This window comes from Odocoileus virginianus, chromosome 6 (genome assembly GCF_023699985.2).
Source record: "Odocoileus virginianus isolate 20LAN1187 ecotype Illinois chromosome 6, Ovbor_1.2, whole genome shotgun sequence".
Taxonomy (NCBI): domain Eukaryota; kingdom Metazoa; phylum Chordata; class Mammalia; order Artiodactyla; family Cervidae; genus Odocoileus; species Odocoileus virginianus.
The window spans coordinates 65,006,269-65,033,565 of record NC_069679.1 but is presented as its reverse complement, the minus strand read 5'-3'; the positions used below and the strand labels follow the sequence as shown (position 1 = coordinate 65,033,565).

The window sequence follows — 27,297 nt, the reverse complement described above, 5'->3', positions numbered from 1 at the left end:
ATGGTTGATGGACAGGGAAGCCTGGCGTGCTACAGTCTATGGGGTCACAAAGAGTCGTACACGACTGAGCGACTCAACACAAGTACACTCTTTACAAATGAGACAAGCATTTATGCAGAAGGTTGCCTACAGCAAATCCTCCAAACAACCAACAGGAATAAAGGCATCTTCAATTTCTAATACCAGTTTCTCAAACCGAAGTAAGGTATGACCTATGAAAAGCTGCATCAGTTTCCTTCCTACCCATGGTAGTGTTTCATACTTTTGTTGCATCAGACAAATTTTTCCACTGGAAGATTCATGATTTGGCTCTAGTCCAACTGAAGAGACTAGTATGTAGCTCAGAAACACAGATAACCATAAGTTAATTATACCTTCATTGGTCTGTAAAATTTAGCTTATAGCTAATATCTAAATTCCAGAAGAAAACTTCTCTTTCCTAGACCAAAAAAAAAAAGGCTACAAATCCACACTGAATTTTTTAAAATTATTCTCCCCCAAATAAATATAACTAGAATAAGGAATTAAGAGGAAAGTTTTCAATTAAGCACTCCTTAAATGTTACAAGTTCTGTCAAGTTCTGACATCTGTCAATGAGGTTCACTGTTCACGGGGTTTCAGAACAAGTTTCAGTAATTTTCCAGGTGTCTGAGAGGCAGAATGGCAGGTTAAAATCCTAAGAATAAGAAGCAAAGATTCTGTGAACTGATAGCAACTTCACATTAGTAAAAGTTGAGACAAAACAAATATGAAATTTGAAAAGGCATTCCTGCAGGGTGGCATGCTAAAAAAGTGATGACTTCTAAGCTTTTAAAGAAAGATATTACATGTATACTCAAGATGCTGGCAATCAACAAGTAAGAAAAGGATGTTTGGGGAAACCCAAATAAAAGCATGAAGGAAACATGGAAAAATAAGCAGATGTACTTCTGGTACCAAAGCCATGCAATTTAATCATTAATTAAGGTCAGCAACACCTCATGTCTAAATTAATACTGTATTTCCCAGTTAATTTCACTCTAGTCAAGTACATGGCCAAATCCACCTGAAAATATAAATCTTCCTCAACCATTTTCATAGTGTCACTCTTCTGCTGAATACCCAATTATGATTTCCTATTATCTATCAACCGAGCCTACACTAAACTCTTGCTGTTCAAAACCACTATAATATGACCTTGTCTATTCAAAGTTATGTCTAGAGATGAGAACTGTGGGTCAAAATGGCTACAAATTCTTTGCAGTTCCTACTTCCATTCCCTATATGTGGAAAGTCCCTTTGACTTGTAAAGATTAACAGAATGTGGCAGTAGTGATACTGTGTAACTTTTCATGCTTGGCCTCAGGAGGATTTGCAGTTTCTACTTTTGCCCTCTTAGAACACTGCAAGGTAAGAAATCTGGGCTATCCTTCTAGAGAAGCCAGATAGAGGGGAACAAGCTGATGGCCCCTTAATCACCAAATATATGTGAAGTCATCAGACTGCCCAATCACAATGGAGCCACTAGATGGCTGCAACCACATCAGTGACCCCAGATATAATTAGAAAAACAGTCCAGCTGAGGCCAACTGAAATTGAATAATCAGAAGTAAATAAATGTTTATTGGTTTATGCTACTATGTTTTTATTTTATATCTATGTGTGTGTGTGTATATATATACATTTTGTTATATATGAAACCCCAGTTTTTAAAAATAATTCAATAAGAAAACAAATAACTCAATTTGTAAAGAAGCAACAAATCTGAGTAGATACTTCACCAAAGCACATATATGAATAGCAAATAAGCACATAAAAAAATGCTCACCATCATTAATCATTACAGAAATGCAAACTGAAACTATAATTAGATGACACTACAGATCTATTAAAACAGCTAAAGTAAAAACACCTAGCAACAGCATGTGCTAGCAAAGGTGAGAGCTGTAACTCTCAAGCACTGCTGGTGGAAATGGAAAATAGTTCAAGTACTCTGGAAAACATCTGGGTAGCCTCTTATATAAAGTTAAAATGCACTTACACATGACCCAGCAATTCCACTCCTAGGTATTTACCCAAGGGAAATAAAAACTCACACACAGAAACTCGTTCATAATAGCCCCCCTCCCAATGGAAATATTAACATCTTTCAACTGGTGAATGCATTTAAAGACAACAACATTGACACAAACACACTATGAAATACTGCTCAAAAATGAACTACCAATACACAAAGTAGCACTGATGAATCTCAAATATATCATGTTAAATTAAAGAAAAAAAAAAGACTTAAAGGCTATCTATTGCATGATTCTAGTTATATGACATTTTGGAACAGAAAAGAAACACAGAATAGAAAATAGATCAGTAGATGCCAGGGACAGAAGGTAGAATATAATTTTAACTACAAAAGGGAACAACAGAATCCTGGAGTGAAACAGAATTCTTCTATAATTTGACTGTGGTGCTGGTTACATGACTGTAAGGATTTATCAAAATTCATAGACATTTATGCTAAAAGGAATGAATTTTACCATATAGAAATTATTCATCAACAATTCAGAATTAAATATACATATAGACACACACAGAGATACACACAGCATGATGCTTTTGAACTGCAGTATTGGAGAAGACTCTTGAGAGTCCCTTGGACTACAAGAGGATCAAAATCAGTCAATCCTAAAGGAAATAAACCCTGAATATCCATTGGAAGGACTGATGCTGAACATGAAGTTTTAATACTTTGGCTACCTGATTCGAAGAACCAACTCATTGAAAAAGACCCTGATGCTGAGAAAGACTGAAGGCAACAGGAGAAGCAGGTGGCAGAAAATGAGATGGTTGGACAGCATTACTGATTAAATGGACATGAATTTGAGCAAACTCTGAGAGACAGTGGAAGACAGAAGAGCCTGGCATGCTGCAGTCCATGGTATTGCAAAGAGTCAGATAAGACTTAGCGACTGAAAAACAACATACAGCAACCTCCCCGCGTTGATCTAAAACATTCGTATCCCTCAGAGTGATGATCTGCAAATTATTTTCCTATGTTTGTAGTCCTATCAACAAGATTAGCAAACACAAGCTAGAGGGTTGGGTAACCACTTTTAAAAAATGACTGTCCTGAACGCTTAAAAATTGCAGTTTCAGACTTCCGACTTACTTTCCAATTTCAAGCCATATACCATATCTCAAAGAAATAATCTAACTTTACAAGACAACTGAATTAGGTGGTTCCAGTGGTAAAGAATCCACCTGCCAATGCAGGAGACACAGGAGATGCAGATTTGATACCTGGGTCAGGAAGATCCCCTGGAGGAGGAAATGGTAACCTATTCCAGTATTCTTGCAGGAATAATCCCATGGACAAAGGAGCCTGGTGGGCTATATAGTCCATAGGGTTGCAAAGAGTCTGACACAACTGAGCATGCACACATGCAGGCTTCTGGGTTACTTTCTAATTCCAATCCACATACTGTATCTCAAAAAAATAATCTAGCTTTATAGACATTTGAATTAATTCTACATAGTCTACCTTCTGAACATATTTTCTTATAAAAAAAGACAAAGAAAGCTGAGTATGAAATATTACAATAAAGGGAGAAAAAGGAACCAATGCCACCAGCACTTCTACTGCTCTTCCTTTGATATCAGGGACTTTAAAATAAAATCTTTTTGGAGAAAACACAAACGGTCCTACCAATAAAGTTGATGGAAAGGCCTGAGGAAGTTTTCTTTCCTAATTAATTACATATTTTCTTGAAATTATTTGTGTGTGCGTGTGTGTATACAGGGTCATTTGCTTCATCTGTGCTTTCAGATTGTATATATGCTATAACATGACATATCAAATATCTACACTCTTAGAAGTTATCTCTACATTTGAGAAGCTGAGCACTTAATTCTTCAGCAACATGAAAGACTACAAAGAAAGTGACTTAAGAAACACAAAAGATTATTTTGCAGAGGGAATAACTCCTATTAAAGCAAGTGTTCCTTCATGCAATAGAAACAAATATTGGGCTGGCCAAAAAGTTCATTCAGGATTTTTCCATGTCATCTTAAAGAAAATCCTTAACAAACTTTTTGGCCAACCTAATGCCTGGCAGTTAGAAATAAGCCAACTGAAGTATCAGTATTTAAGTTGAAATTAGGGGGAAAGTTAGCAATTTTTTATAAGCCTAAATTAAGAGGCAACTCTTTTTTCAAGGAGCAAAATTCCTATAATGTAGAATAAGATCTTACTACAAGGATCCTCCAAAATTAACTACTCTTGCTGATCTGCTACATGAGATGTTTAGTTGAGATTTCTGAATCATTTACTTCTCACTGGTTTCTACTCAAGAATGAAAGTGAAAGTCACTCAGTTAGTCCATGGAATTCTCCAGCCCAGAATACTGGAATGGGTAGCTGTTCCCTTCCCCAGGGTATCTTCCCAACCCAGGGATCGAACCCAGGTTTCCTGCATTGCAGGCAGATTCTTCACCAGCTGAGCCACAAGGGAAGCCACTCTATTCAGAGAGGCAAAACAATTCACCAGTTCCCTGGCTTTCCACTCAAACTGCCAGGATTCAAAGTAAGTGCCATCATTTGTGAAAACTGTGATCCTGGGAAAAATTAAATCACTTAATGTTCTGTGGATTCCTTATCTGTTAAATGGTTATAAAATCAGAACCAGCATCCCATCAAAAAGTTGTGGAATTCAATGAGATAATCCATATAAAGTCCTTGGCACAGTACTTGGCATGAAACAAACCCTCAACAAATGACAGCTACTATCACTAACTTCTAACTATTGATCTTTGGTTCCCGTAACAGACGAGTGAGACTCTACTCAAAGACCATCCTTTTCCAGGAGCCTCCCTGGCTCTTCTCAACAAGGAAATGAAATGATACACAACTTCCAAAAAGGAATCTGTCCGCTTTCTAATTCCTGATTACTTTGTACTTTGCTGACGGGCACTACTCCTACAAATGACAGGGATGATGTTTCATTCATTGTTGTAAAACTCATTTAACACATACCCCAGCTTTCCAAAGAACATAAAGAGGTCAAAAATAATATCAGGGTGAAGAAAAGTTATGAAACTAAACAAAAAGGGAAGAACTGAGTTCTAAATAAAGAGTGAAGGGCAGTGAGGACAGGGAAGCACCAAGGGTGGATGATGCTGCCACCTACATTTCTTCATAGAATGTAGAAATGTAGAAGGCTCCTCAGCCTCCACAGCATCACTCTCTCCAGTCCTCCTTCTCCAATTACTCTGAAGGCTCTATGCACAACAGAAGCTTCCACTTTCAAATCCTCAGTTCATTTGTTTCTTAAAAAAGAAATGACTTTGTATTCTTTTTCTCTACACTATTTCCCTTAGAGTCAATTACCACTTGTAGATGAGTCTCACTTTTTCATCTTCTCAAATCTTCAACTGCTGTCTGGAGAGACAGCAAGCACTAAATATACAATCACCCTCATATTTAAGTACAAGGAATGAGAAGATACTAAAGAACTTCTAAATTCAATAACTTTGAAAACAAATAGAGATTATCTATTTAACACTATGTTCACTTGCTCCCCAAAATACAGAACTTTGTTTTTCCCAAAAGTTGATGACTTCTAACAGATATTTTTCACATTTTTTAATAGACTAGAAGTAGCAATTAGAATAAATCTATAGATTCCAGATACAGCTGTTTTAAGAATGAATTTTTTTCATTTCTTAAGTTACAGTTAGATTAACTTAGTCTCTCAATTATTATAACGTGTTTACTATACCCCATGATGAAAATTTTAATATGGACTAATTCAAATCATACAAAGTTTAATTTATTAAAATTATCAAAATGCTGAAGATAATTTGAAACAAAATATAAGTATATAAATTGAATAGCACAGTTTTTCTATACTAAAATTCATATGTAAAACAAGATCTACAAGAGTAACTCTCTATGTTAACTACATAGAGAAGCAGTAAAAAAAAAAGTACCTTACTAAGATATTAAAATTTTTGCAAAAATAGCAGTTTATAGAAATCATTAAGTTTTTTTAATAGCTGACTGAAGCCCTGCACCTAAAAACAAAGTACAATATTTCACCATTCTTCCCTCAGTTTCTTAGAACCTACCGGAGAGATTCAGCCATTCGCCTCAAGTCTTCATTTTGCTGTTTTAAGCGTTCAAGCTTTGCCAAAATCTTGGACAGTTCTCGGCTAGAATGATCAGGGTGGTCATTATCTCGTACCAAGTGACCACCTATATAAAACAGCAAGGTCCCCCAGGCAAAAAGAATGAGCATGATCCAACGCCAGGAACCAGTCCATGGCCGCATTTTCAGAGTTTCAACTCACTCTCCTGGGGTCCTGGAGCTCAAAGAATTAAAAACATCATCACTCCGTTTCTAACCAGTGCAAAGGTTGTAGGCTTCTGTTGCTTCAACACATGATGCTTCAGACAAATTAGTCTCTCCTGTAGTCCTATGGTGACTCTTTCAAGAGATCCTCCTGGTGGTATGAGTAGGAAGTTTTATTTTCCTGTGCTTCATGGACTCTACATGCTGTGGAAAGAGAAAGAAATGTATTTATTCAGGAAGTGTAAAATAGCATAAGCTGAGATTCATGGAGTTAAAAGAAACATATTAGTTTAAAGTAGCCAAAAGGCTGGCAAATAATGTAACAAGGAAAAAAGGAAAAGCTTTTACATCTCCATATTAAATCAAGTCTCTATAACAGAAATTAATTAGCTCTAAGACTGAAGGTGCTCCATACCCCATTATTACTTTTCCTTCTAACATCACTGTGCAATATAGCACATATACTGAGATTAAAAGACGTTATCTTTGAAAACCCACTCAAAACCAAACAAAATGTACTCAACTACATATTCTGGGCTAATATTCCCATTATCTCAAACTGAAACATGTTTTCTGTATGAGGGAATTCATTTCTACAAAATTTCAACTGCACCCCCTTCTCACTGCTCAGCTGTCATCACACCATTTCACTCTGCAGGTGACAGGTAAGTTAGCTAAGTAAAGGTTATCACAGCCATTACACAGCTGGCAACCACTCCAAACACCATAAGCAAAGATTCATATGGATTATGGTAGATTATTCCTTCCTCAAATTTATTTTAAAATATCAACAATTGCAACAGAAGTCTAACACCCCTTAAATTTTAGTTACTGTGCATCATACACTACAAAATGGATATGCTTTCTCAGGCTAGGTTATTGGTTTCATTTGTCACTTCTACATCATTAAGCTTTGAATTTTTTGGAAACAAAACAATTTTCTCCCCAAGGAAAAAATCTGTAGGCAAAGATATAACTTTAATACCATTTGATAATTCCAGAGCTATGTAAGAAAAGTCTTATTTCCAGGCACAGAGGTGCTTGTAAAAGAGAAGAGAGAAAAGAAATAGTTTCTATATACAAAACAATATGATGTGTGCTTAACCATTAATTAAATAGTTAAGAAAGACTAGACAGAAAAGTTGAAGAAATGGTTTCAACAATTAAAGAATATGACTACGATTCTTGTCCTTTTGAACCCCAAATCTCAATTAAAAAATCCACCCTAATGGCCTAAGGGATGTATTTAATTCAGTACGTTGACAAAAGAAGTAATAACATTTGTGTTAATAATACTGTCTGACAATACATGCACCACTGTAAAATGCCGTATTACCATATGTTGAACCTATAATACATTCTACTCAATACTAAGCTAGACCAATAAGACATTAAAAGTGTTAAATCTTCCCCTTCATAGAAAAAGCTAACCTAGAAAGACAAATGTGATAAACAAAAGTACAGAGTTTTCTAAACAAGAATCACCTCAATAACAAATAATAAAAGATGTGCTGTAACATTTTACTTAAAATTATAACAATTATCATAAATATTAAAAGCCAGCAAAAGTATAAAATAATTTGAACAGTAACAAGTTTATGGAAACATAAATTTTGTCATACCAAGTGCTTTGGGATTTTATATGCCATCGAAAATATTTAAGATATTAAACTACTACGTGGAAGAGGAGAAACTGTGCTCAGTTGCTCAGTTGTGTCCGACTCTTTGTGACCCCGTGGACTGTAGCCCGCCAGGCTCCTCTATCCATGGAATTTTCCAGGCAAGAATACTGGAGTGGTTTGCCATTTCCTCCTCCAGCGAATATTTCTAACCCAAGGACCGAATCTGCGTCTGCGGCACCTCCTGCATCGGCAAGCAGATTCTTTACTGCTAAGCCACCTTGGAAGCCCATTAAATTACTGCACTTTACAGTAATGTTGATATTGCATATGAAAAGCAAGAAATTATTGTAGGAGCAAAACATGGTCATTTCTTAATTAATAACATGATTTTAATTCTGTCTTTAGAGAATATTTCCCCAAAGTTTGTTGTTTTAACCAATATTGTAAAAAGTGATCAACAAAAATAAGCTGAAACCAAGTAGTTTTCTATGTAATTTTCCTTAGTATGGTTTAAAAGAGCACATATATAACTTTTTTCTTATCTATAATGAATGTGTGCTTACTTACCTATCATGTTTATTGTTTATTTTTGAACCATACCAACCAAAATGTTAACTTAATGATTTTTATTCATGTTCACTGACATATCCAAAGTACAGTATTTAAAACTTAGTTACAAATATTTTTTAATAAATAAATGAATGAGTGAGTGAAGATGTCATAATGGCATGTGCCTCTATGATACATAATACAAAATCTGAGCACATCAACCTCAACTGCATTTTATGCTCTAGAAAGCAAATACGAATGTAGAATGCAGAGGACAGTGCCATTATAAGGAAAATAAAATCATTCAACAACTTTAGGGTTTATTATTATTAACATATACTTTACAAGACACCCCTTAAGTATTAAAATAAACTGGTCTAAAAAGTCAATAAGATCAGCAATCTTATGGCTACCTTTCAGCCATTAAAAATAATTCTCTATGTCTTAATTTTCCTCATCTAGAAGATTCACTCTGCAAAGACAATGGGATAGCTGAAGGAAGTATGTACAACCTTTCATATGAAAGCCACTCAGTTTATTTGTGGATGAATTTATTAGTGAAAATATTTCAAATTTATTAGCAAAAATATTTCAACATTAACTACATAAGCTAATTTCTGAATAAAATTTATAAAAAGTATTTGCTGAGATTTCTTCTTTGAGTGGGTTGTTTTCTTGTCAAGTATTTATGAATTCATTTCTGTTTGAGATTCACATACTACCCTTCACCTGCAAAATAGTAAATGGATCAAAATGTGTCAGGCTTCCTTCTGAAACTTTATTCCTTTATAAAATAAAACATCTTTTATAGACACAATTACAATATTTTATGCAATTTATATACCATGTGTTATTAAGGCAATGTCTAAAATGGCTATTAACGATCCTCCTGTCCTATAACCATATCTTTGTGTAATCTCCTTTTCTGAGTGTGGGCAGGACCTAAAGACTTAGTTCTTAAATGGAATACAGAGAAAATGACTGAATTTCACTTCTGAGATAAGGTTATAAGAGATAAAGCTACCACACTGTGAGCTGCCCATGTGGAAAGGAACTCATTCCTGCCAACAACCATGTGAGTGAACTTGGAAATGGATCCTCCACCAGTCAAGCCTTGATACCACTGAAGCTTGATTGACATTTTAATTTCAGGTTTTTGAAAGATCCTGAGCCAGAAGATCCAGCTAAAGCCATGGCCAGATTCCTGGCCAAGAGATTAAGTTTTTTAAGCCACTTAGTCTTAGGGTAATCTGTCACGCAGCAATAGACAATACATAGGTCTACTCTCCCTGCCAGACTGAGTACCTGGCCTTCAATTCACATGTTGCTTTTTCTGTCCCCAGCAAGATGTACAAAGTCTGAGACACAGAGTAGGCATCCAAGATGCAGGACAGAACTGAATCTTAATCACAGTTTTCTTAATATCCTGCTAATAACTCTTGCAAATACTATAAAAATTAAATTCAGTTTACAACAGATAAGATATTTGACAAAAGTATAATTATTAGTTTATAATATATCAAAAGTCTAAAAGCATTTCTATCAATGTTTACTAAACAGACTTCTTAAAAGACACTTGCTCCTTGGAAGAAAAGTTATGACCAACCTAGACAGCACATTAAAAAGCAGAGACATTCCTATGCCAACAAAGGTCCATCTAGTCAAAGCTATGGTTGTTCCCGTAGTCAAGTCTGGATGTGAGAGTTGGACTACAAAGAAAGTGGAGCACCGGAGAATTGATGCTTTTGAACTGTGGTGTTGGAGAAGACTCTTGAGAGTCCCTTGGATTGCAAGGAGATCCAACCAGTCCATCCTAAAGAAGATCAGTCCTGGGTGTTCATTGGAAGAACTGATGCTGAAACTGAAACTCCATTATTTTGGCCACCTGATGGGAAGAACTGATTCATTGAAAAAGACCCTGATGCTGGGACAGATTGAAGGCGAGAGGAGAAGGGGATGACAGAGGATAAGACAGTTGGATGGCAACACCAACTCAATGGACATGAGTTTGAGTAAGCTCTGGGAGTTGGTGATGGACAGGGAGGCTTGGCATGCTGCGGTCCATGGGGTCACAAAGAGTCGGACACGACTAAGCAACTGAACTGAATTGAAACAGACTTCCACTTCTAACCATGAAAGAATATAGATTTGTCCCCACATATAAACAACTAGAAAACGAAAAGAAAAAGAAAAAAATTTAGGAAAACAGTTTTCAGACATTGGGCAAAGGTCAGACAAGACTGTAACGCCTGAGAGAAGGTCAACAACCAAATGTTAAGCCCTATGTTCACTGCAGGTTTCTAACTAAACTTTATTGAACACCAGGACAAAAATGGATAATTCAAGCAAAGCACAGCTATCTTCTTGAGGTGAGAAGATAAGAAACAGAAAAAAGTTTAGAGAGTATAGCCAATTAACAATGTTTTAATAGTTTCAGGTGCACAACAGAGTGACTCAGCCATACATAAAATAAAAAGTTAAAACAAAAACAGTATGATACCAGCATGAAAACAGACACTAATGGGATAAAATAGAGAGTCCAGAAATAAACTCAGAAATACATGGTCAACTCATTTTTTTAAAACTTAACTTTGGTTAAAAAATATATTGTATTAAAACATCTTATTTTAAAATAAATAAAAAAGTTAAGGGAATGTAAGGTGGCTGGAATCTGCAAGCCAGTGTACCAAAGTGAAGACAGCTACCCAGAGAAAAGGCTCCAGAAATGTGCAGAGGTGATCCTTAGAGTATCCGGCCAGACACTAAGATCTGCATGCATAGTCAGGCCTCATAAGACTTGCAAAGAATACCAAGGAAAGAAAAATTAAATGTAGCTGAAAGCTGTACATTTTTCAGAGATTTTACAAAGGGGAAACATATGACTTCCAACCAAACAGAATGAAAATATCACAGAAAACCTGGGCTATTCAGTAGAAAGCCAAGAAATAAAACATTTTATAAGTTAGGGTTAAGCAAGTCTTAGATCAAAGATCAGAAAATGTTTTCTGTAAAGGGCAAGACAGTAAATATCTCAGACTATGTGGGACACATACAGTCTCTACCACATATTCTTACCTTTTATTCTCGTTTCTTTACAACTGTTTAAAAATGTAAAGTCCATTCTTAGCTCAAGGGCTGTAGCCCAGATCTGCTCATGAGACAAGTCTAATGATTCCAACCACAGAACAAAGGCTATGCTAACAAGATTCACAATAAAACTTAAAAACAAGCTGTAAAAGCAAGCTCAAAGTGATCCAAAAGGAAATAAACGACTATAAAAATAAATTCAATGTTCTTTAAAGAAATACAATAAAATACAGACACTTAAAGATAAAAAGTTCACACTATCCAGCACCTAACCAAAAATTACAAAAAACATGGAGAGAGATCACCTGTGATGCAGGTATTCAAAAAGCTGTTACAGGCTACAGCGGTGACTAGAAAAAAGAGCAAACACTCCAGCACTTCAAGCCCCAAACCAAAAATAAGGCAGCAGTAATTCACTACCTTAGGAGTTTTAAGTTTCTGCAATAACAAGACAGACAAAAAAATCTCTACCCTCGAGGATAATATTCTAGTGAATGCGAATCACAAGGGCAGTAATGTCACTAAAACAAGTCCCCCCAAAAGTCTCTTCTTGCAGCAATTAACATTCTAATTCACTAAAAACTGAATATAAACAATACCACCTAATTAATTTCTTAAAAATAGTGTAACCATTCCATTAGAAGGAACAACAACAAAATGTAGTACTATTACAACACTATCAAATTAACTTTTCTTATACTCAGCGTATCTGGAGAAGGAAATAGCAACCCACTCCAGTATTCTTGTCTGGAGAATCCCATTGACAGAGGAGTTTGGCGGGCTACAGTCCACAGGATTGCAAAGAGTCGGACACGACTGAAGCAACTTAGCACACACGCATATTCAATATAAGAAAACAACCACAACAGCTACTTCTATTGGTATCTGACTATGTGAAAGTTTCCAAGAGTTATATTCAAGTGGCTTTACTAAGGTTAAGGTCAAAAGATGAATCTGTGACAGCGTGCTACAGAACCAAATCTCCAGGAGCCTGGCGTGTTCTGCCATGAATCATCTTCATTAGAGGATTTTCTTCTAAGCTTAAAAATAATTCAGGACTTATTTAACTAATATAAAATATGTACACCCTATGCAAAGGGCAATATGGCATAATACGTCAAATATTTGCATAAACGTGTCCTTTGATGAGAAACTCCACTAGCAGAAATTTATACTAAGATGCATTTTAACGTGAGCAAAACACAGCAGAAGGGAACAATTTTAAACTGGAAATAACATGATTGCTCATCAATAGAAACATGGTTGAAGAAATTATGAATTACTTTTCCAGAAACATATATTTTTTTCTGTGAGGCCAAAAAGAAGGAAAATGTGGCCCACAACCAAGAAGAAAATCAGTCAATTTAAAACAGACCCAGAAGACGAAGTGATGGTAACAGCAGATAAGGACGCTAAAATTATTACTAAAAATATATGCTAGGATTTAAATTTTAGAAAATGAATACATTGATAAAAGAAATAAGAACTAACAAAAAGGCAACATCTATAATCTTTTTTTAAATCTAGAAATTTAAAAAAATTCTCTGGTAATGATTAAGAGCATATGAGATACTGCAGATGAAAAGTTAAGTGAATTTGAAGACAGACAGAAAATATCTTCATTACAAGAAAAATACTGTAACTATATATGGTGACAGATGTTAACCAGATTTCATACAGTAATCATTTCACAATATACATGCATCAAATCATTATATTGTATACCTAAAACTAATACAACATTATACGTCAATTTTTTTAAAAATTACTCAAAGAGAAAATTATACAGAAAGAAAAAAACTGGAAAGTTTGACTTTAAAAAAAAGTAAATTTTTCAAGCAGCCACTGTTAACAGCACTTATCTTCAGATACTACAGTGTTTAACAGCTTTCAGCACAGTCATGTCATCTTAAAGTAACTATCATCGTGAACTAAAATCTGGTCAGGTGCTAAAACTTTAAAGTCCCTCATCATCATTAGCAAGAAAACAATTTACATTAATCGCTCTGGGGCCAGTTGGAAATGTACAGGCATTCCCCAGATTTTGGCATTCAGTTCGAAAAAGGACTTCTCAAAACAAAACCTATCAGCAAACTTGAAGTAACTAACATGTTGAAAACTAGCTTAGTCATGGGCATAAGCAGAATTTCCAATGTATTTTTAAATACAAATAAAACCATGATTTGGAGAAGATTAGTCACACGGGGAAAATACAAAGGTGCTACAAAGAGAACTTCAGGGGGCTTCTTATCAGAAAAAAATACAAGCTAGTGGGCAACGGAACAATATCTTTTAAAAGTGCTGAAATAAAAAGAAACGGCAAAATTACCCTTTGCTATCCACTGACAATACCTTCAAACACAAGAGCAAGTTTTTGTAATCTTTTATTTAACTTGGGTAAATACCTAGGATTGAGATTGCTGGGTCATATGAAAAATGTGCATTTATAAGAAAATGCCAAATTGTATTCCAAAGCAACTTCTTCATCCTTAATTTACATCCTAAATTGTTACCAGCAAAAAATAAGTGTTCCGGTACTCTGCAATTTATCCAGCATTTGGTATTTTCAATTTTTAAAAGCAATTCTGATAGATGTGTAGTGGTATCTCAATGTAGATTTCATTTGCATTCAATTTCTCTAAGCATGTGATCATCTATTCCTCTGCCTATTTTCCATCCATATAGCTTCTTTGGTGAAATGTCCATTGAGATGTTTTGTCCATTTATGTATTAGATCATTTACATCTGAGATTTAAGAGTTCTTTATATATTCTTGATACATGTCTATAATCAGATATGTAACTTTTCAATTGTTTTCCACCAGTCTGTAACTTGTCTTTGCATTTTAACAGTGTCCTGCATGCAGCAAAAATTTAATCTTTTGATTGAATATAATTTTTAATAGACTGTGGTTTAGATATTATATCTAAAACTTCAATGCCAAATCCAAGGTCAATATATTTTCTCCTATGTTTGCTTTAAGAAGTTTAATGTTTCAAAGTTAAAAATAGACTTATCCAGGATTCCCACTCCCATCTAGGCATCACCTCAAGAAAAATGAAAGCTCATGTTCCCACAAAAACTGATACATAAATGTTTATAGTAGCTTCATATCTAAACAGACAAAAACTGGAGAGAAAATCACCATGGCATTCAATAAGTGAATGAGAATATTCATTTATCAAAACAAATGATAATCTATCAAAAACAAAGGGCTACTACTCAGCATTAAAGGAACAAACTATTGGCCCACTTAACAAAATGGGTGAATCTTAAAAAGACATTTTGCTAGGTGAAGGAAGATAGAACTAAAAGACACATATTGTATGATTCATTTATCTGATATTACAGAAAAAAGAAAACTACAGAGTGAACACTAGATTAGCTGTTGCCAAGGACAGAAGGTGTAAATAAGGGCTGATTACCAAGGGGTTTTAGGGAAATTTTTTACAGTGATGAAACAACTCTAATTGGTACTGAAGATATTCAACCCCCAAACCCAAATTTCAGCCTAAAAATGGGAAAAATACCAAAAAACCCCAAACTGAGAGACATCCAATCAAATATTAATACCTGACCCTAACATACTCTTCAAAATTATCAAGGTCATAAAAAAAAAAAATGAAACAACTAAGAAACTGTCACAGATTAGAGAAGTCTAAGGAGATATGATATCAAGGATTAGATCTTGGAAGAGAAAAGGGACATCGTGGAGAAACTGGTAAAATTCAAATACAGTGTGTAGTCTAGCAAATAATATTGCACCTTGTTAATTCATCATTTTTCATAAATGCACTATGACTATGTAAGATGCTAACATCAGGCTAACCTTGACAAAATGTGTATGAATACTCTTTCCTTGCAAATTTTCTGTAATTCTAAAATAAAAAGTTTTTAAAAGATAAAAGCAAAATAAATACATTTTATGGAAACAAAAGCTGAAAGAACTTGTTACCAACAGATACACACTACAAGATATACTTAAAAGGGTGCTTTTCTGACTGAAAAAAAATGATTGTGGATGGAAATTTGAATGTAAACAATGAATAAGTGTATGAGTAAGTATAAATGAAATTTTTTCTCATTTTTAATCTCTTTTAAAATAAATTTGATTCAAAAGTAAAACAAATTTGATTCTTTAAAACTAAAATGACAAATATTATAAGGTTTACAACAAAGTCATAAGATGTATGTATGATGAGCAGAAAAAACAATATAGTTTTAAAGTCTACATTATACTTCAAGAAGTAGGCAAGCATTTGAAAGTTTGGTGGAATAGGTAAAAGCTTCACCCTGCTTATTTAACTTATATGCAGAGTACATCATGAGAAAGGTAGGACTGGATGAAGGACAGCTGGAATCAAGATTGCCTGAAGAAATATCAGTAACCTGAGACATGCAGATGACACCACCATTACGGCAGAAAGTGAAGAGGAACTAAAGAGTCTCTTGATGAAAGTGAAAGAGGAAAGTGAAAAAGCTGGCTTAAAACTCAACATTAAAAAAACCTTAAGATCATGGCATCTGGTTCCATCACTTCATGGCAAAGAGATGGGGAAAAAATGGAAACAGTAGGAGACTTTATTTTCTTGGGCTCCAAAATCACTGCAGATAGAGACTGCAGCCATGAAATTAAGACATCTGCTCCCTGGAGAAAAACTATAACAAACATAGACTGCATATTAAAAAGCAGAGTCATCACTTTCCCAACAAAAGTCAGTCTAGTCAAAGCTATGGTTTTTCCAGTAGCCACATACAGATGTGAGATCTGGACCATAAAGAAGGGTGAGAGCCCAAGAATTGATGCTTTCAAACTGTGGTGCTGGAGAAGACTCTTGAGAGTCTCTTGGACTACAAGATAAAACCAGTTAATCCTAAAGTAAATCAACCCTGAATATTCATTGAGAGGACAGATGGCTGAAGCTGAAGCTCCAATACTTTGGCACCGAATGCAAAGAGTTGATTCACTGGAAAAGACCTTGATGCTGGGAAAGATTGAGGGCAGGAGGAGAAGGGGGTGACAGAGGATGAGATGGTTGGATGGCATCACCGACTCAATGGACATGAGTTTGGGTAAACTCCAGGAGTTGGTGATGGACAGGGAGGCCTGGCGTGCTGCAGTCCATGGAGTAGCAAAGAGTTAGACACGACTTCATGACTGAACAACAATAAAGCTTTACGATGTAAACTTTATCAATAAAATATAAAACAGATAAATAATACAAGAAAAAACTGACGAAACTAAAAACTAGTTCCTTGAAAAGATCAATAAAATTAATAATATTCTAGATGAACTAATCTAGGAAAAAAAGAAGACATAAATTGCCAACATAAGGGATGAAAAGGGAAGCATCATTACAGATTCTACAAAAGGATCATAATGAAATATTATGAACAACTTTGGGTCAATATATATATGAAACCAGACCCGAAATGGATAAAATTCTTAAAATGAACAAACTGCCAATGCCAACTGCTATTCAAGAAAGAATAGATAACCTGAATAGGCATAAGCCTTATATCTATTAAAGATAATGAATGTATATTAGTAAACCTTCCCAGAAACAAAACTCTAAGTTCACATGGCTTTATGTGTGAATTCCATCAAATATTTATAGAAGACATCACATCCACTTTATCAATGAATCAAACTCTGAAAAAATCCAAGTGTCTAATCAACAGGTAATAGGTTCATATAAATGGAATATTATTCTGCAGTAAACAGGAACTAGCTTCCCTGGTAGCTCAGATGGTGAAGAATCTGCCTGCAATGCAGGAGACGTGGATTCAATTCCTGGGTTGGAAAGATTCCCTAGAGAAGGGAATCGCTGCTCACTCAGTATTCTTGCCTGGAGAATTCCATGGACAGGGGAGGCTATAGTCTATGGGATCGCAAACAGGTGGACACGACAGAGCGACTAACGAACAGGAACTACTGATTTACATAACAACTTGGATGAATCTCAAAAATATGCCTGTTGAAAGATGTCAGGGACAAAAATACACATTTATGAAGTTCTAGAACAGAGAAACTAACATATAGTGACTAAAATCAGATGACTGATTGCCAGGGAGCATGCATACAACTGATTAAAAAGGGGAATGACAGTTGTATGAAGGTACAGATTTAAGAAAAATCATCTAAGTGTACACTTACTGTATGTACATTTTGCTGATGTAAGTAATGCTTCAATAGAGTTGAAAAACCTATTAGAAAAAAATTTAACAAAATTTAAACTGTCTTGTGAATATAACTGAAAATGTCAATAACTGAAGAATGCTAATTCAGTAAATGGTTAAACTATGTGCTTGCATTTTGAGTTTCTATGAGATTTTCCTCGGCAAAATCATCAGTATACGGACTTACTTTTAATGAAAGAAATCAAAAGTAATTATTCTATAGATATGATCAACTTTAATCCAATTGTTAATGTGAAAATTTTAATTTTTACACATTTCAAAAACAATGAGAATCCACTAAAGTAACTATAAAACTAACAAACTAAAATGAAACTTTTCTGTATCTTTCTAGTAACCTAACTTCTTCTCAATACACAAGAAAGGATCATAAATATTCAAATAATAATGATTCCTTAGATTATAATAAATGTATACTATGGTTTAGATAGCTATCATCTTTTGAATGATTTTTTTAGTAACTGAAAGAGTAAAAGGCGAATCACTGTTACAGAGTGCTTCTTAAAGTAAATCAATGTAACAGAACAAACCCTAAAACTTCAAAAGAAAAATAAAATCATTTTCAACAAATTTAAAGAATGACTACTATAATGTAGCAAAGGTTAAAAGCTTAACTGTTATATTTTAAAGGCTTCAGATTGATAAAAGTAAATCAAATGAAACTTTTAGAGAAAAGCTAATTATCAATTATAAAGTACAAATATTTAAAATGCCCTATGTATATATAATTCAAGTCAATTCCAGATTGATACAAGTCCATAACTATTTACTTAAATATCTTCTCAACTGATCTTAATTCATTTTCAAATTAAGTAAAGATCTTACCTAAAATCTTTCTTACTGTCTATTCTCCACATATGTGAAAAGAGCAGTAATAACATTTTGTTTAATAATTTAATGAAGAAGTACAAAAAAGCAAGTAAAAATAGAATCATAAATTAAAATGGTCATTTAATGATAGCTGAAATCTAAATAACTAAACTGATAAGTGGAATGAAGGGAGAGAGGGAAGAGAGGAAGAGAAGACAGAAAGAGAGAGAAGGGAAAGCCTGGAAGGGGAAAAAGAGGGAGTGACAGGAAAGGAAAGAAAAGGATATTTTCATATAGCAACTACCAAGATTACAAAATTCATTACTTACACATTATCTATCATGCTTTCACAGTACACTTATCAGTAAGGTCACAGTATATGCACATATGAATTTAAAATGCCAGGCATCCTGAATACATGAGCACAAAATACTCTATTAATTCACTAAAACCAGCTAATATCTTAGAAATTAACCTTCCTAGTTATGAAGTGCAAACACATAATCACATTTATATGGTTTCTATCAGGAGCATGTCACTCACCTTAATTCAACACACCAGGTTGTGTTTACTGATGCGATTAATTTATACTATTCAAATGGATCCAGAAAACTGGCCTTGGCATCTGTTCTTTTTGCCCTAAACAAATCAATACTGCCAAAAAGTGGTAACACTAACAAATTCAAATAAAACATACATCTTATCATTTTATCTGGTTATCAAATATATACATAACATATGTATGCTGTGTGCTAAGTCACTTCAGTCGTGTTCGACTCTTTGTGACCCTATGGACTGCAGCCTGCCAGGTTCCACTGCCCATGGGATTCTCCAGGCAAGAATACTGGAGTGGGTTTCCACACTCTTCTCCAGGGGATTTTGGACATAACATATACTCATATGCCAACATAATAAAGTAGAAAGAGCAACTACTTCAAATAAATCACTGGCTATAAATATATGGGGAGTTTACCAAAATATAAAATGGTAATAATAGTATATCCTCATTTAACTGTGAAGATCACATTAAATAAGTAAAAATGGTTTAGAAACTGTAATGCAATTTATAAATATTACTATTCTCTTTTCCCTGCTCAATAGAAACGAGGTATTCCAGCCTTCTGTCAGTTTCCAGACTAAGTAAAGTTCTTACCTATCGTGGGATCTTCACTCTTGCTGTACCTTCTACCTGACCTGCAATCCCTTTGGCTTATTCTTCGTAATTCAAACCTCTACTTAAATGTCCCCTCTTTTCAGGGATAGTCCCTGACAACACGTATCAATTATGACATGTCAGGACAGAAGTAAGAGAAAACCCCACTTAAAATGGCTTTAAAATTAAGAAATCAGGGCTTCCCTGATGGTTCAGTGGTAAAGATTCCGCCCTTGTCAATTCAGGAGACACTAATTCAATCCTTGGTCTGGGAAGATCCCACGTGCTGAAGAGCAGCTAAACGCAGGCACCACTACTACTGAACCCATGTGCCACAACTCCTGAAGCCCCCAAGCCCGGAGCCCACGCTCCAGAACAAGAGAAGCCACCGCAAAGGGATCCCCTGCCCTGGAAGCAGACAGTAGCCCCACTCACCACAACTAGAGAAAAGCCCACGCAGCAACGAAGACCCAGCACAGCCAAACAAATAATTTTTTAAAAATCAGGACATCAATTACTTGATTAAAAAAAGGTTTTAAAGTTAACTAATTCAATTGTTCCATGAAATAGTCAAAAAACCCTTTTCATCTTTCTATTTTTCCCGCTTGGCATATCAGCTTCCGTCCTCGCCCTAGCTCTCTTTGTGGTAACAAGTTGGCTATCTTAACTTTAGCCACAAGTAATTACCTGAAAAAGAACAACTGTCCTAGTCAGTCGCATTATAAAGGAGAGAAACTACTAAAAGATGTCTCTCCCAAATCTGCACATCCTATTAACCAAGAGTGAATCAACCCACCCCTTAAAAATTCAACCACTGTCAAGTGAAATGGGATTACATTATGCTTAGACTAATAGAATTTATTCCCAAGGGTGGGCTGCAGAACAAAACCAGGACCCTGGGCAGCAAGAAAAAGTGAGTGACTATAAAATGCTATAAGAATGCTACAATACTTTGTCTTTTAAAAAAAAAAAAAAAGCACTCACTATCCCCCATTATTCTCTATCACACTATCACAATAATTATTGGCTTATTTCTTTTCTATACTAAAAGGTATGTATCAGAAGAGCAGGGATTTAGAGCAGTGTCTAAAACAAAACAAGCCCTATAATAATATTTGTAGAACAAAAAAAGTGAATGCATGAATATTACAGTGTGCATGTATTCATTTAATATCTGTAGTCAAAATCCTAGGCAAAATAAAAATAAAATTAAGACTTTGAATCTTAGCTCTAATTCTTCAAAGTCATTTCATGTTGATTCATCTATATTTACATTCAGAAAATGTAAACCATAGATGCTTAGAAAGAAATAAATATCCAAATATAATTTCAAATCAAAGACTTACATTTAAGCCAACTCTTGATAACCTGCACAGTCCTCCAACATTACATTTAATAAGGGCCAGGAGACATATGGCAAAAATTCCAAGTCTCATACAACACAACTAATGAATAAAGATGCACAATCTTTCTACAGAACTCTTTCTAAATAACAATAAAGATTCAAAAATTCAGATTCAAATTGATTTAAAGCAGTTTCTACAGAACAGAGATTCAAAAGTATAATAAACATATTATGCTACTGAAAATTTTTAGTGGGATATACATTTTCATAAAACACATTTCTATCTTCATATAAAAGGCACAAAGCCCTTTAAAGGTCAATCGTTACTACTGCATTATAAAATATAATATACTGATATTGGCGAGCATTCATTAATGCATGAGCCAGATGGATGACAGAGAAACAATTTATATCCAAAAGAGAAGGTTAGATAAATTATGGTACAATGATTGGTGAGATGTTATGGTGTGGGTTAAAATGTCAAGTATGAAGAGAAATACACATAACGCTAGGTGAAAATGCAGGATACAGAGGGATTTGATGATGTTGATGGATAGCATCATACCTTGAAAAGCATACACTGTTAAGGTCAGACAGCTCTGGGTATATATCCTAAGAATACCTATATAGAACTGGGCCAAAAAAGAACCAGGCAAGGCATCTTACTCTGAACCTGAATTTTTTATTCTTAAAATGAATGTAATAACACCTATCACATGGGCCTATTACTCTAAGAATAATGAAGATAACAGCTACATTCATATAGTTCTTCCTGAATGTAAGGTATTTTTTCTCATTACTTCCAATTATGATACCATTTAATCTTCTCAACAACCTTTCAAGTACTATTATCCCCACTTTACAGTGGAGGAAATTAAGACACATTGAGAGTAAATAACGTTCCCAAAGTCATAAAGTCAATAAATGGCAGAACCAAAATCAATGATAGTTATTTTTTTATTATTATTGTTATTAAGAAACTGCTCACTTCCAAGAATTCCAAGAGAAGCTAGAGAATCTCTTTTATATGTACTTTTTTAACCCCAGTGATGGGCAACTCTATCACTAGGATATGTCAAGTACAATTCAATCCAGAGATGTAAAAGCCCCAAGCTTTTTCCTCCCAAATAGCACACTATCAGGAGAACCAGATAAAACTCCAGCATAGCCGATTTATATATATGATGTTCAATATATATATATTGAAAGTACAATGAAGTAACTTTCAGTTACAGACCAAGATGGAAAACATGCACTTCTCCCCATCCCTCCTACTAAGAACAGCTAAAAACCCTGGCCACTATATTAAAAAATATAAGATAACTATGTAAGGCTTGGAAAGCAAAGGCAGACCTGCAAGGATCTAGGGACTAAAGAAACAATACAGTAATGTTCTCTGAGTTTTCTTTTTGCCTCATAAATCCCAGAAGGAAGGAAGAGCATAAAAAAGAGCAAAAACATGGGTAAATATAATAGACTTAACCTCTATTCTTGAGTTTTCTACACTATGTTTGACAAGTGAAGCAAAAAGTGTAACTGTCTGTTGTGGTTTTAAATATATACACAGGAGATATTTTAAGACCATCATATTAAAAATGAGAGGAGGGCAAAGGAACTTTAGAGGTAAAGTTTCTACACTTCATATTGGTAAAACTTCAACAACAGTAGATTGTAACAAGTTACATATATTTTTAATGCAATACTTAGAGTGTGAAAGTGAAAGTCACTCAGTCGTGTCCGACTGTTTGCAAGCCCATGGACTACACAGTCCACGGAATTCTCCAGGCCAGAATACTGGAGTGGGTAGCCTTTCCCTTCTCCAGGGGATCTTCCCAACCCAAGGATTGAACCCAGGTCTCCCGCATTGCGGGCAGATTCTTTACCAGCTGAGCCACAAGGGAAATCCAAGAATACTGGAGTGGGTAGCCTATCTCTTCTCCAGTGAATCTTCCCAACCAAGGAATCAAACTGGGGTCTCCTGCATTGCAGGCAGATTCTTTACCAACTGAGCTATCAGGGAAGCCTTAAAGCTACTACTAAAATATCTATACAAGGAGATACACTCAATAATATTTAGCAATATAATAACTGGAGAATTAATAGAGAGTTTTAGAGTCACTAAGAACAATTTTTGCCCATTTCCTCAACTTTCTAGCTGTGTGACTGTGGCCAAAATTTAACCTCTTTGTAAATTAGTTATTAACATTCATTATGGACCAGTTAAAATTAAAATATAAGAATTACAATTATAGCTATTATTTTTACATTTTGGTTGAGTCAGACTATTAACTCTATTTACTTTTGTTAGTTTAAATGAATATTTAAAGTTGTCTTGAACTAAGATATGTATATAAGTGCTAGTCATGGTGGCTAGCACACAGTATGGGTTTGATAAATAAAAGCTACAACTAATTATTAGTTCAATAATTAAAGGAGTTACCAGCCTTTCCTTAATTCCATTGACTTTGCACCATAAAATTTTAACGCCTCCTTGACATCAGTCTTGGCAATGATTTTTTTTAATTTTGACACCAAATGAAAAAAAGGCAATGAAAGCAAAAATAATCAAGTGAGACTACACTGAACTAAAAAGCTTCTGCATAGCAAAGGAAACCATCAACAAAATAAAAAGGCAACCTATAAAATATTTGGAAGCCATATATACATAAGGGATTAACATCCAAAATATATTAAGAACTCATACAACTCAAAAGAAAAAATAAACAATCCATTTTAAAAACAGACATAGGATCTAGATAGATATTTCTCCAAAGACAATACACAAATGGCCAACAGATAAAGGAGAGGTGCTCAACACCACTAATCAGCAAATGCAAATCAAACCCACAAGATAGCACCTCACATGTTTTTACCAAAAAGACAAGAAATAACAAGTGCTTGTGAGGATGTTGAGAAAAAGGAACCCTCCTGTACTGTTGGGAGGAGTATAAATTGGTACAGCCACTATGGAAAACAGTATAGCAGTTCCTCAAAAAATATACATACATTCAAACATATATACACTCATACATACACACAACAGATTTTATACACATATACACACACACACGTATACAAACACACACCGGATTTTATACACGTACACGCACACACACATATACACACATACACAACGGAATCGTATACAATCATAAAAAAGGAAGAAAATCTTGCCATCTGCAGCAATATGGATGAATTGAGAGCATTAGGCAAAGTAAAATAAGGCAAAGACAAATACTGTATTATCTCACTTACATGCAGAATCTTAGAGAAAAAAAAAAACCCAAACTCATAGAGAACAGATTGATGGTTGCTAGAGGCTGCAAATGTGGAAAGTAGGCAAGTTGAATGAAAATGGTCAAACAAATACAAATTTCCAGTTATAAAAAATCCAAGGGAAAAAAATCATAACAATAAAATATTCCTGATTTTTTAAAAGTGAAGATAAAGTATTTTAATGTTTTATATTTCTGTAGTGCTCTATAATTATTTCAATGTATTCCTCAAAAAAAAAAAAAAAAGCTCTAATTATGATTTGCCATCCCTTTACAGATGAGGAACTGTAGCTCATGGCTATTAAGTAATTTGCTTAAAGCATTTACAAAGCTAGTATAAGCTAAGGTCAAAGTCAAGGTCTTTTATCTATAAAATGCCCTTATCACAACACTATGGTCCCAATCAATCAGAGAAACATATTCAAGGTCCCATAATTAGTAACTTAGAAGACACAGGATTCAAAATCGAGTAAGTTAAGCTCTTGTGCCTAAGACTGTATTATGCTGTTGATACAAATGATTATAATATAAACAGACAGATGTTCAAGCTCATTAATAAAGATATATTAAAACACATCACATTAGACACTTTAGGTATACAAAATTAGCAAACATTTACATTAAAGACAGGTATGTAATTCCACAGTATCCAATAAAACCAAGTCATAAATTAGGCAACATTATTAGAGAGATTATCACATTTTCAGCCTAGGCATCTAAACCTTTGTCTAGCCAAAGCTATTAAATTAAATGTCAAACAATCATTTTGGTGTCACACAAACCATTTAAAAGTGAGGGCCCAAGTATTAATACACAAACAATTTTTTAGAATAATCTTTATGTAAAAGAGTGAATAAATCTTAAACATTTGCTGTGTAGGCTCCAAAATAATCTTTACTCAACCTATTTTAGAGAAAATGGCTAACCCAATGTTTTCTAACTTTTTTTTTATATTTGTCAATCCAAAATTTTTAGAGACACGTGAAATATCATTAATTAGAATAAATTTACCAGAAAAAAATCTAAATTATAAATACTTCATTTAACAATGGTATAACAATCTAGCAATATAAAAGACTATTAATGTTGTAAAGACAAAAATTATCTGTGCTACCCCATCAGTTTTACCAGCTCTTCTAACCACGCCCTATAGCCAACAAAATATAATTTAATAAGTAGTTTACAAGTGTCACTGAAATATTTTCACAAATAGTTTACTCCCCAATAATATAATAAAATTTCACCAGAATAATAAAAGTAGATCCACAATCTTCTCAATTCTTTAATCATTCATGCTACTGCCCTTCAATCTCCTTTATGTTTAAGTCCTCTTATACACCCCACCTTATACACCAGTGATTAAATCTCAATAGTGTTTTAATATTTATTCCTTCCCCTCAATATAATAATATATTCTGCACAATACATAATACCCAAACACAGCAGTAACTTAAACAACATTGAGATTTATTTTTCTTTTGTAAAAGTTGTCTAGAGACAGGTGATATAGAGATGGCGGTTGCAAATATCCTCAAGGACCAAAGTTTCTAACTTCTGTACCATTCTAGGTCCCTGGCTGGCTTCCATCATCAAGATCACCTCATGGCCCAAAAAGCCTAAAGCTCCAGTTATCATGTCTTCAATACAGGTCAAAAAGAAGAAGAGAAACTGAATGGCAAAATGGGGTCTCTTACAGTTGAGTCAGTGCCTTTTCTAAGCACACACATAATGCTGCTGTTTTTATCTTTTTGCTAGAACTTAGTCACAGAGCCAGGAAATAGTCTATTCCAGGCATCAGTGTGCCTAGCTAAAAACAAAAGGTCAGGATTCTATTACTACAGAGGAAGGGTAAATTTTAGAATTGACCAGAATATGAGATTTTAGGATTGGGTAGAATATGAGAAGCCTGCATCATGACTCACTTTCTGTTTTTCAAAACTTCTAATAACCCTTCATGTTGGGAAAAGTTTGATGTCGGATCTTTAATGGCTGATGCAAAAGCTTTTCCCAATAAATGCATTGACTTTCCTGGCCAGCTGTGGAGTGTGGCCAACTCCAAATTGTATCACAATAGGTACACCAAGACTGCAATTCTGAAATCTCTGTTGCTGCTGTTCAGTGCCTCAGTCGTGTCTGACTCTTTGAGACCCCATGGATCGCAGCACACCAGGCTTCCCTATTCTTCACTACCTCCCAGAGCTTGCTCAAACTCATGCCCATTAGGTGATGCCATCCAACCATCTTGTCTTCTGTCATCCCCTTCTCCTCCTGCCTTCAATCTTTCCCAGCATCAGGCTCTTTTCTAATGAGTCAGTTCTTCACATCAGGTGGCCAAAATACTGGAGCTTCAGCTTAAGCATCAGTCCTTCCAATGAATGTTCAGGACTGATTTCCTTTAGGATTGACTGGTTTGATCTCTGTGTTGTCCAAGGTACTCTCAAGAGTTTTCTCCAACACCACAGTTCAAAAGCATCAATTCTTCGGTGCTCAACCTTATGATTCAACTCTCACATCCATGCCTGACTACTGGAAAAACCATAGCTTTGACTAGATGGACCTTTGTTGGCAAAGTAATGTCTCTGCTTTTTAATACACTGTCTAGGTAAAGGTACGTCTAGTCAAAGCTACGGTTTTTCCAGTAGTCATGTATGGATGTGACGGTTGGACCATAAAGAAAGCTGAGTGCCAAAGAATTGATGCTTTTGTTTTTGTTCTGTTTTTTTTTTCCTTTATTTTTATCAGTTGGAGGCTAATTACAATATTGTAGTGTTTTTGCCATACATTGACATGAATCAGCCATGGATTTACATGTGTTCCCCATCCCGATCCCCCCCTCCCACCTCCCTCCCCATCCCATCCTCTGGGTCATCTCAGTGCACCAGCCCTGAGCACTTGTCTCATGCATCCAACCTGGACTGGCGATCTGTTTCACA

At 34.9% G+C, this 27,297-nt stretch overlaps 1 protein-coding gene across 10 annotated transcripts in view; it reads right to left on the bottom strand.

Annotated features, from left to right (window-relative positions):
• The window catches only part of FUT8 (fucosyltransferase 8), a 306,683-nt gene that overhangs the window by 161,141 nt on the left and 118,245 nt on the right, over window positions 1-27,297 (bottom strand). For 9 of the 10 annotated variants that reach the window (XM_070469493.1, XM_070469495.1, XM_020872897.2 and 6 more), the window contains one exon: window positions 6,102-6,529. In XM_070469493.1, coding sequence (XP_070325594.1) covers window positions 6,102-6,304 — 203 coding nt within the window. In that variant the 5' untranslated portion in view covers window positions 6,305-6,529. Of the gene's footprint in view, window positions 1-6,101; window positions 6,530-17,740; window positions 17,791-27,297 lie in introns of all 10 variants that reach the window. The other variant, XM_070469496.1, reaches the window with a different exon arrangement.